Source organism: Sceloporus undulatus, chromosome 2, assembly GCF_019175285.1.
Source record: "Sceloporus undulatus isolate JIND9_A2432 ecotype Alabama chromosome 2, SceUnd_v1.1, whole genome shotgun sequence".
NCBI lineage: Eukaryota > Metazoa > Chordata > Lepidosauria > Squamata > Phrynosomatidae > Sceloporus > Sceloporus undulatus.
This window is the reverse complement of record NC_056523.1, coordinates 255,782,721-255,795,000: the sequence shown is the minus strand read 5'-3', so window position 1 is coordinate 255,795,000 and position 12,280 is coordinate 255,782,721. Positions and strand designations below refer to the sequence as shown.

The following is a 12,280-nucleotide window of genomic DNA, read 5'->3' as shown; positions in this document are numbered from 1 at the left end:
GAGACTGACTTTAAAACTGACTTAGCTCTTGGCTACCAGCAATGAATGACTGGCTGCAGTGGATGGCTGACCGCAGCTGAGAGTGACTGGTAGCAGCCCAGAGTGGCTGGTAGCAGCAGCTAGTGGCTGGCCGCAGCAGCTAGTGACTGGCCGCAGCACCTCTCTAAATTTAGGAGACCTTTTTAAGGGTTTAACAGGGTCTCTAGACAAAGGGTAATCAAAGGAAACTGTTTGAAGTGTATTTCACATCCTAACCAAATGTTTTGATCTAACCCAAATGTTTCTGCCAGAGTAGGGACCTGAATGGCCACAAATGCCATTCCTTTGATTCAAATGGTTCCCCCTCAATCACAAAGAGAGACACTTCCTTAAGACATTTGATAGCATCTTTCCTGATAGCACTTAGCAGCTCCTTGCATAATCTCATCCAAGCTGGGAAAGGAAATTCGTTTACATATCAAAAACTCATGGCTTCCCTTGTTTCACTGGGAGATCACATGCTAGGGCCATTTGGCTACTCAGGTCAAGATGCACTTTTGATATCAAATTGCAGGTCAGAGATTATCATTTAGATATATTAAAAAGGTGTAGATCAATGCTTATCATTTCGTAGATCGATGCCTATCACCACTGAAATGAAACACTCACTAGTGCCAGATTAGGCCATTCCAAACAGTTTCAAGAGGGAACAAAGGGGGGTAAAAGTGGTCAAATGTCACTTCCAATCCCCACAGGAGCATATGTGACAGGGCACTGCAGCCTTCCAGTGGTTCAGAGGAACCAAAAATTGTGGTTAGCAGCCCTCTGGTCTCTGTGTAAATGTTGTAGCAGTTTTCCTGTATTGATTAACATTTGAACTAGACGACATGTCAGTTCTGTAGCATCAGTTTTTTTTACCAAAATACTGTTGAAGCACAATAGCTTTTCGGTTGGCTAAGAAGCTACCCCTATTGGGCATCTGCTTGTCTTGAATACAACTTAAAAATTTGTCCCACTCGAGTTCTGTTGTTCTAAATATAACAGCTGAAGAGAATATAAGGAAAAAGATGACATGAGATCTGAATAGAGATGGGAAAGAAATTCAAGTGTGTGTGGTTTGTGATGTGTGAGAATGTTAATAAAAACTGAGTCCATATCTTTTAAGTTCTGCATTATCAGGAAACAACTGTGAGCATCAGATTTTATTTTATTTTTGAATTATGCATACATATGTGCACAACTGGAAATGCACATCTTTGAAAAACGTACACAAATTGAAATGTCAATGAGATGATATATAAACATGGAAACATTTGGAAAATTATGTACCTAAATTCTCACATAGTTCAGTATTGGAGAAGAAAACAAAGCCTCACAACCCAGTACAAAACAAGGACAGGAAGAAAATGCTAGTGGAAAACTGCACAAAACTGAGTTGAGAGAGTTGTGAACTGAAATAGTGTTAATAAGGATTGTTACAAGAAGGATTCACATGAATACTATAGAAATAGTTCTTCTATTAATTGCAGGAAGAGCTAGTACAATAGTTAAGAACACAGCCTACCCTTAAAATTGTTCCTAAGATGTAGTCTCACTAGGTGGAATAAGGACCGTTCATATATCTCAATTTCATTTCCATCTGATAATACTCTTTTTGTTTACAGAGTAGTTTTATGATTACTGACAAAGAGGATGTAAATTTTTTTTGTGATTAACTTGAAAATACTTGTTCTTTAGAAAGTTTCTCCTCAAATTTGGCTATAGTGACTTCATTTAAAAATGAAGGTAAGTTGTGACATACTAGTTGACTGACTGTAAATATATAATGCTTAAGACTGTCTAAATTTTAAAGCTTTTTTTTTCTCTTGTAGACTATTTTTCTCAGTATCCTGATGCGGTCTATAGGGAATAAAAATACAGTACTCCTTGGCCTTGGTTTTCAGATGTTCCAGCTGGCCTGGTATGGTTTTGGTTCTCAACCCTGGTAAGTGCAGTGGTTTTAGAACAGGTATGTCTTTGTTGGCACTTTTAAATTCTCCGTTTCTTGCTGTTCTGCTTCAGTTATTGTAAGCCACCTTGGGTACTGATGGGGCTGAAAAGGAGGTGGAATGTTTCTGAGAAATGTATCTGACTTTGAAGCACACTTTCAAATATATGGGGAATAGAGTTCTGCTGCTGTCTGCAACTCTGAAGGTTGTGATAACTGGTTATTCTGGAGAATACTGGGCAAGGTCCAGGGATCATAAGGAGCCAAGGCATTGTAGGAAATTCTTACATGATACTGCACACCTCTGTTCAGCTTCTAGAGTTTTCATCTTATATTTTATAACCTCTTGCTGTATGAAGTGTCTATTTTGATATTTTCAACTGAACAGTTGGGAAGTGTTTAAGAGTTAGGCTGAAAGATACAGTTTATGTATGCTTCTTCATCTGCACAATTAAGCAGTTTGTCTATAACATCTAGCCATTTTACGGTATAAAATGGACCACTACCTAGCAAGGTTCTCTGTCCCATATCTTTAGAAGTACACTAACTGATGATCTTTCTATGTGGGGTAAGCATTGTTAATTATTGCAGCTTCTTGGGGTGGGAAACTTCCAATGGTCAGTACCAGTCCTCATAGCAAACATAATATGTATCTTAGCTTTAAATATAATGCTACCAACATGTAACAACTGTAAAACAATCTTTTGTCTTGCTTTCAAATTATGTCATGGCCTGGCTTTGTGTGTCTTGCTAGGATGATGTGGGCAGCAGGAGCTGTAGCAGCCATGTCAAGTATTACATTTCCAGCAATCAGTGCTCTCGTGTCCCGAAATGCAGACTCAGACCAACAAGGTGAATACATTGACTTTCTTTTTCTATAAAATATTGTTTTAAGTGCTGATTTCTTTCCAAATCAGTGTGCTTTACTGGCTACTTTCACAAGGCTACTAAGTATCCAATCACATTAGCTCTTTGAAAGCAATACATTATACATCTTACATGTGTACTTTATTTTAATTTAAAAATCACAGATATAACAGCCATTGTATGCTTGATTGAAGAAAAAATACATCACACATGGTCTTAACATTAGTAGTTTTTTAAAAAGTAGCTAGCAAATGTACCATAGCAAAACCACAATATGTAGACCATTTTTCAATCGGATAGAGAGTGCACCATTCCATAAATTTCTCTGTGACCTTGGAAGATAAGCAACATCACAGTTACTGTTGACAAAGTAAATGCATATGTGCCATAAAATTTATCCAAAAGATTTAGATTTTTGAGCTTACATGTGCATGTGTGTAGCTGTGCTTTAGAAAACACACTAGCTTTTTGGAAGCAGTGCATTATACATCTTACATGTACAGTATACATGATAGGAAATAAGTTTTGTTTAACGTGGATCTTCAAAAATTGTGATCTGGGACATGCTGAAGTCCAGTTTCCTTATTGAGTAACCTTTGGAGGGGGCATCATCGAAAGGTGTGGGCTGGGACCAGGGAATTGGTATGAGATAGTCTAGCTGAGAGAGAAAAAAAATGAAAAATTGAAAACTGAAAGTCCTTAATCATACTGAATCATACATGACATAGTCCTCTGATAACAGTTAGCCAGCATAACTGTGACCAGTTAATAGTCCTGTGCAATTGAATACGTAGTGGTCTTATGCAAAAGGCCAGTAAAATTTCATTTCCAATTGGTTGATGGCTGATTTTGAGCAAATAGACTATTATAAGTCCTATCTAATTGGTTGAGGACAAAAGACCAGGAAAACTTGACAGTTGCTGGTAGTGCAGTATCCAAGGGGCTTCCGTTCAGGACCTCCACCCCATCCCTGTAGATGTTAAATACAGTCGGCCCTTCTTATACATGGATTTTTTATACACGGATTTAAGCATACACGGTTTGAAAATGTTACAAAAAAGTATGAATTTACCTTGATTTTCCATTTTTTATAAGGGACACCATTTTGCTATGTCATTATATGCAATGGGACTTGAGCATACACGGATTTTGTTATACACGGGAGCTCTTGGAACCAAACCCCAGCGTATAACAAGGGTCCACTGTACTTCAGAACCTCAAATCGCATTATACTCAGTTATGGTGTGACATGTGTGCAACTGTGTTTTGTGGCCGTGTGCATGCTCTGCCATTGAGGAGAACAGAACTGGGCCATCTACAGATGCTCCAATCTGCAGGTGGGAAGACCACCAATACAGAGGTCTGAATGTAATAGTCACTCCTGATATGTAGAGATGCACAGATTAGAAGAGCTTCAGATATTTAAAAAGCAGGTTCAAAGAAGAAAAGTAAGGTTTCTGTGACTGACTGTTTCCACTGCTTAGTTATAGCTGTTTCTAACAGTCTCCAGCTATGCTATTTCTAAGACAAGTGTCATACCTGATAGTGCTGGATAGTTAGGCTATTAAATACTGCACAATAGTGCTATACCTGTTAGGGAATAATATAGCAGATGTATCTTTTGAGATAACTGTGGAAAAATATATGGGGTTTCCCCCCTTTGATACCTATTTAGAAATGTGTAGAATCTTTAAACCAGTGGTTGTGCAACACAAAATATGATAGGAATATGCCCAGACTGAAAAATCTATGTGGGGTGTGTGTGTACTGAGCCCAAGTCCATATGAATTTTAGAGTCTCTTCCTGTTTTGGTAAGATGATCTCAGATTTTGCTGAATGGCATAGAATGGAAATGAAATGATAGAATCAACAAGAGAAAAAAACACTTGAAAAATAATTTAAATTAGAAAATTTGCAGGTTAAAACAGAATAACCCAAAGCATTAATCTTGCAGTAATTCTTTTGAGGTCTTCAGGAGTTAATGAGTGCAAGCTACTGCCATCTAGTGGTTACTGAGTTCTTCAACATGATGTGTGGTTTCTCCATTGAAATGAGTAATCGAATTGCCACTCTGGATTTTTGAAACAAGGAAATCTCTACATTTCAGGGAGCATATTTATGTACCAAGATAACACCTGGTTTGAAGGGGTTTTTTTTTGCAGTGCTTTGTCACTTTGAAATACCATGATAGTTACATGATAGCTTGAAAATCATTAAAGTGCAGGTTAGAGTTGCTGTATTATAATTTTAAAACTGAACTGGTCAGTTGAGATTATTTTGCCTTCTATTTAAATTTGCTTTTCTTTCTACAGGAGTTGTCCAGGGAATAATAACTGGAATCAGAGGCCTTTGCAATGGTCTTGGCCCTGCTCTTTATGGCTTTATATTTTTCCTATTCCATGTGGAACTTAATGAGTTGGCACCTGTTCAAGATAAAACGACTATGCAGGATCCAAGTGATGAAGTAAATTCTGATTGGTGTCTTGTTTCTTTTTAATTGTTCTGTGGTGTTACATGTTTGCAGTAAAACCCGGTTACATATGCTGTTCAAGCTTGGGTGTAGGAAACCTATAGACATCTGCATGTTGCTGCTTTTTTCATATTGGAACCTGATAGCATAAGATTATGCAAGAAATGTTTTTAGCCCACATGCCATCCTTAAAGGGATATGGAGGAACTCTACCATCAGAAATTTCTGGGAAAGTTTTTCAATGTTGGGAGGGAGTCCTTGTGCTGTTGTCCTAATTCATTACCTTTGATAACTTTTCTCAGATATGCCTTACTTTTTTTCTTTTCTGCCTCTTGACAGTAAAACTCTGTACCATCTGTTATATTTGAGAACCCATTTTTATAGTATGATTGGATAAAGTCACTTGAACAAACTTGACACTTGTGCAGTTAATTCTGGTTATGTAAACAAAATGTAGTGAATGTGTGGCTCTACACTCTACAGATGTTGTAGAATTGCACTCCCTTCAAGTCACTGCTAGGTTTCTACAGCTGGATATAGGCATCCTTGTTTTAAAATGACTTCTCATAAAATCAACTTAATTTGGTACTATGAGGGAAACTGTTTCCCTTGATTCTACACACGCAGCAATTCACGATTACTGACCATTATCTTAGTTCTCTTATAAAGTTTGATTTTTATAAAATTTATTCTGAATGTTATTCTGAATATACTTCTGGAAACTTTTGAGTTTTATTTCAGAAACGTCTTTTACGTGCAAGAGAATGTTTTTCCAGTACCAAAAAGCTACCTTTTCTGCAATTGCATTCATTTCCACGGGGGAGAAAAGATAGTTGAGGTAGTGCCAATTTTCCTTAGGAATTCAGAGAGTGAAAGCTTATGGGGAGGATAATACTGAGACGAACTGTTTATTTTTCTGTCTGTTTGTCATAAATGGGTGATTCATTGTCTCTCTTTGTCACCACAGTGTGTCCATTTATTTTTATGTAGCCACCTCTTTGCTGGTGTATTTGAGGTGCTTTATAATGGGGCTGTCAGAATTTCCACACGTTTATGGTTGAGTCAGCGCTTTTGTTTATTGTCATGTAGTTTTTAATAATTTACAGTTTGTGGCACTGCTGAAAGCCTGTCATAATAGTGCTCCCAGGGAAAACATTTTGCAGTACCTGAGGTCTCCTACTCAGTTAATCAGAGTTGACCTAGGTTTAATTTTTTTAGGCATTCATAGTCAGTGTGGCTTGAGTAGGTCTGCTTCCCCTAGTATTGTATTGGCATGTGTGAATTGGTAGTTCTAGATGCTCTCAATAGAAGAGTGATATAAAAGTTATTATTAATAGCCTATAATTCCTATTTATTATTAACTCAAGCTATTGATACAATAATTTGAAGATGTTAGTATCTTCCTAGTCTTGTATCAGCTGGTATTCATTTCTGTTACCAGCTTATATTATGTATACCCTATATAATATGTACAGTTACATCATCAAGAGTTCTTTATCTTTCTTGAGGTTGCCTAGTATGACCTTGGGTCAAAGAGTAGTGGATTGCCACTACTTGCCATCCTCCTTCCAGAGTACCTATGAGGAATAGGGAAATCCTTCTGTTCCCACCCAGTCCAAGTCAAAAAAGTAATTTTTCCAGATTCCTTTAAGAGTCCCATGTGCCATTGGAGTACACCTTGTCCCAGTTGCGTCTTGGTGTCTCCTGTGACAGGCTGTCAAACTGGCTGGGACGTCTTCTTGTCTTGCTTTGACAGCTGCTTCTATGAGCAGGGTGTTCTAGGTGGCCAGGCAACCTGCTGCCAAACATGGCAAGATACAGATGGGATGGTTCTGTGACCAGCTTTGGAAGCAATTAGAACAATTGAGATTGGTGACTCCTTCCAACTGCTACTTCCATTCAGGAAGACATTAGAGATAAGATATCACTCCATCACTGAGTCAAAGCAGGATCTGGATTGTTGAAAACCTCATGCTTTTACATGGCTGCCAAGGCCATCTAAACTTTTTTAACTTCTTGCTGAATGTGGTTTTTTTGGCTAGTCAGTTAATGTGGCAAAAGTAATTGTACTAACACTATCTGTACAGAGTCATAGGTAGCTTAGACATAGGCTTGCATACCCTCATTTTCATTTCATCCTCACAGATTCCTTTGAGATTGCTCATCCATTCATTTGCTCTCTTCCTTTCTCTCTCCAGAGTTCAATTATACCTGGCCCGCCTTTCCTATTCGGAGCATGTGCAGTCCTTCTAGCTTTTCTGGTTGCCTTATTTATCCCTGAGCACAGTAAAGCCAGCAGTTCCAGGAAGCACAGCAACAGCATCAGCAGTATCCAGAGCAACAACCCAGATCGAGGCAGTGATGAGGACATTGAGCCACTGCTGCAAGATAGCAGCGTATGAGAGCTAGACTTTGCTAATGTTAATATTGACTGCAAGCAAGCAAAATCCATGCACTGAGCTCTGAATTCAGAGCATAACTTTACTGGAGTGAGATTTTGACTCGTCAGAAGCTTTGCACATTTCACATTGTGTAAGTGGGCATTGATGTCCAATTTGGGCGGATTTCAGCCACTTACTGTGTTTTTGTTTTTTGTTTTGTATAACAGTCCAAAGTAGTTATTTTTGTGTATCTGTGCAAATCCAATCAAGCCCAATACTGAACTTGGAATTATGGAATACATTATCTTGGAAAATACCTTAACACACATTTGAACACTGAGCACCTAAATTCACTGTGAACAGACCACAGCCCCTGCAAGAAATAGCAAGTAGTCAAGTTTTTCCATTATGCCTTTCCATTGGATATGTACTCCTTTGTAGCCCTCTTGGGTTTGGGAAAATATTATATACAAGTAAATGTTACTGATAGAAAAAGGTCATTAGGAAATCTCTCCATTATCTTACTTATCATGTTGTCTTGATGAATTGATATTGCATAACTAGTTAGTGATGAGTGTTGCAGGAGAACTTCAGCCACTGAAATAGAGGTTATTTACAAGTTTTTCAACTCTTATGCCCAAAGACTCTTAACTTACTATGTGCAAAAAGGGCTCCATTTGGAATCTAAAATGAGCAAAAACAATTCTTTACTGATGGAAGGCATTAGTTGTTCACTGAACTAGCTAGCATCTCCTGCGTGGCCAGTTCTAACACAGAAACTAATTAACTGGATGCTGAGGCAATTTACATTGACATGTGTGTATTTACTGCATCATCTGTCACTGATCTGCCATATGAAGCACTTCCAAACCTGTTAATTTTACTCCTGCCGTCATATCAATTTCTGAAGAATCTCTTAGAATTACGATTATGAAATGCTTCTCCAAAAGAGGCTTTAAAAGATGGTTTAGTTTCTACACCGTATCAAGCTATAATTTTTAGAGGCATTTTATGAAATTGCACAGATTTCTATGTATTTTGCTGCAGTGGAAAAGGATCATTACACAACAGTCTAACAAAGTACTCTTATGAATGTTTTATATGTACTGAAATATATGTAGATATTTGTAAGAAGTTTTACTTTTTCCAGATGAGATAATGTGTAAATCTTGTATTTATAAATGTAATGAGGGTGTTGACAGATATACAGCTTTTATAAAGGATTGTGTAATGACTGACCAAAATTTAAATATATATATATATATATATTTTGAAACTTGTTCCGCCTTAAGCAAAGATATCAAACCTTTTGTACTATGCAGTTTGGTTTTTAAGTTAATAAGCTTCCTAATGCATAATAAATTTGCAACCTATATTATACATGTTTCAGATGTGATTTTACTATTTTATGTATAATTTCTCCTAGTACAAAAGGGATATTGAAATAATTTGAGGTACATCATTATTAGCTCAGTGTCGGATTAATATGTCATAACTCATTAACTTTCTTTCCTTGCCCAAGATTTTGCAGACTTTAGTATAGAGGTTTCATAAAAATGAGTATTAAAAATTATTTAAATTGGATTTTAAAATTCAAATCAGTGCACGATAGAACTGATTAAAGATAATTTAAACTAATTAAAGATTATAGATCATTTAAACTGGTTAAAGATGAAGCAGATCTAATGGCAGCAAGTGCTTTTTCCAAAAAGTCCCATTTTCTTTCAATGAATAAATGGAGAGTAGCTCAAATGTGATCATTGAACTCTCAGTACACAAATGGTTTCCAGGACTTAGAATGAATTGTAAGTATCTTTCCAAGCTCCTCTCTCTGAGACACACACACACACAAACATACACCGTGTCTGAAAAGCTCAAAATTAACCTGACCTAATAACAAAGGAGTGAAGAATACGAAGTCACATGTATTCTTTGTCTTGTTTTGCTTCTCTGCTGTGTTAAATTACCTTCCAGTTTACTTAGAAATGTGCATCCTATGGTGAATATTGTCAGCTGATTTCTTGGGTTCCAGAACCTCAGTTGGCAAAACCATATGAAGCAATCAAAGCTTCTATCTAATCTTGTTGGTCTGTTACCTCAGGATTTTATGTATGCTACATGACTAACATGTAGAATATGAGTACAGCGCGCCTGCGCCATACGCGGCCTTGAGCATACGCGCTCAAGCTGCGGGGCAGAAGGGGCGGCGCGTCCCATTCAATTGAATGGGCGTGTGTGCCCTGTGCCGCCGTGCACGAGCCCCATTGTTTCCAATGGGGCTCGAGCAGAGGCGGAATTCGCCTTACACGGCGGGATCCGGAACAGATCCCCGCGTAAGGCGAGGACAGACTGTAGTTGGGAATTAAAAATGTTAAGGGAAAAATTTTTTGTGTCCAAAGAACATTTGAGGCACACAAGCCTTATTGTATAGAGAAGTGTTTCCCATAAATCTCATATCCATGATTCCTCTTGGAATCACTCCAAAGTAAAAGCAGTAATACCAAGTTGACAACACCTATTGCATCCTAAGTAAGTAATATAAGTATGAATAAATGCTGGTCTTTCAGGTCTAACTCTTCATTGTGTCCCATTCAACTTTCATTGGTTGATTCCACTTCTCTTTCTTCATTTTGTAGCATGTGTATGTGCCTTCCAACTGCCTTATGACTTATGGTGACCCTATGAATAGGGTTTCCATAGGCAAGGAATATTCAAGAGGTGGATTTGCCAGTTCTTTCCTTTGAAAGACAGCCTACAGCACCTGTATTCATTGACAGTCTCCCATCCAAGTACTAACCAGAACTGACCCGGGTTAGCTTCCAAGTTCAGGCAGTATCTGCCTTTAGGTTATTTAGGCAAACCCTCTTGATGTTACTTGAGATTAAAGTAACATTTTGACTAAAATGAAAGTAGTAGTATTCAGGTAAGTGTCAGTGTCTCAGAAAGATTCAGACCCAACAATGCTTTGAAGACTTCATCTAGAATACTGTGTCCAGTTCTGGGCACCACAATTCAGAAAGGATGTTGAGAAACTGTAGCATGTCCAAAGGAGGGTGACCAAAATGGTGAAGGGTCTGGAAACTATGCTGTATGAGGAACACCTTAGGGAGCTGGGGATGTTTAGCCTGGAGAAGAGAAGGTTAAGAGGTGATATGATAGCCCTGTTTAAATACTTGAAGGGATGTCATATTGAGGAGGGAGCAAGCTTGTTTGCTGCTGCTCCAGAGAACAGGACCAGGAACAATGGATGCAAGCTACAGGAAGAGATTCCACCTCAACATTAGGAGCAACTTCCTGACAGTGAGAGCTGTTCAACAGTGGAATACACTCCCTCCTTGGAGGTCTTTAAACAGGATGGTCATCTGTCAGGTGCTTTGATTGTGACATCCTGCATGGTAGGAGGTTGGTCTGGATGGCCCTTGGTGGTGTCTCTTCCAACTATGATTCTATGACTTTGGGGAAGTGTTAATGAATTTTGGAAACTGTTCATATCTGTTCATATTAGTAACTATCATGAGACAGGCAGGCAGTGCATTTGTTTCATTCTGATCAAACTTCACATGACTTAGCATGTTTCTTTCCTCTGGTATGATGCCAAAAATCTTGAAAAAAACAAAACCCTGAAGTATGATTTCTTAAGGCTGTTGTTCCTAAAAAAAATTCTTCTTGCTTTATAGTTGTACCATTTTGCCCCCTGAGATACTTTTATTATATTTTCTACCTCATTTCCCATCCCAAAACAAATTTTAATGGGATCCAAGTTTTTTGTGGATTAAGGGGGGAAATACGTAGTTAGTGCTGAATGTGCAATTCTGTGATAGTGTGTTTTGATTCTGGGGGAAAAAATTGGGACTGCTCAAGGTTCAGAAAACTGGAGGTCCAAGAACACACATTATGAAACTGAAGCAGAGTAAATGTAGTGTAGCAGATACCAGTCAAACAAATTTTGATCTGATATTGGGTTCTTAAACAACAGAAATAAACAAACCCGGAGAAGACCCAGTTTGATAAAAAAAAAAAAAACAGCTTTATTGCTAGCCAAGTGTGCTCAGCTTGGAATTATTATTCCAACAAATATTCTGAGGCCTCCAACAACCAAAGTTCATTGCTTTTATAGGTGTTTAAACAAAAAAAAATCTTTTTAGTCTATTTCATTGGCTATAATAAAATGTAAACATACAGGATTTCCTACAATCGGAAAACAAATACAAGCATACATCAAAAGATACATTTGAGACCCGCGTGGACACATTCCTTCTTACCTTATCAGTTCTGATGTTACCATGAGCCTCTTGGTACCAGAGAAGATGCATCTCTTTGAGTTGTTATGGTTTCAGACCAGCTGCAGGCGCCTTGATGAACAAATGTCCTTCAAAGTATCAGAGTATTCTAACACTCCTCTCTGCAAGTCCTCCCCAACATTACTTTGTAGGGGCCTCAATTCCAAATTCCTTTCATGTTCCCACTTTGGTTCACTACATTTTAAAGGTAGGTGAAGACTGTTTTGCATTACTTGGCCTTTCAGGATTGATTGCTCACAGGGAAAGCACCCTTCAGAATATGCTGTACTGTTCATTTGCCTTCTTTTTAATGGTC

General features: G+C 38.0%; 1 protein-coding gene across 1 annotated transcript in view; it reads left to right on the top strand.

The window, feature by feature from the left end:
- Nucleotides 1–9,062, top strand: part of LOC121922513 (hippocampus abundant transcript-like protein 1) — a 41,373-nt gene extending 32,311 nt beyond the window's left edge. Inside the window, exons 9-12 of the mRNA XM_042452040.1 lie at nucleotides 1,851–1,963; nucleotides 2,721–2,818; nucleotides 5,146–5,297; nucleotides 7,502–9,062. Of these exons, the coding sequence (XP_042307974.1) occupies nucleotides 1,851–1,963; nucleotides 2,721–2,818; nucleotides 5,146–5,297; nucleotides 7,502–7,705 (567 nt within the window). The 3' untranslated portion in view covers nucleotides 7,706–9,062. The remainder of the gene's footprint in view (nucleotides 1–1,850; nucleotides 1,964–2,720; nucleotides 2,819–5,145; nucleotides 5,298–7,501) is intronic.
- The last annotated feature ends 3,218 nt before the right edge of the window (nucleotides 9,063–12,280 follow it).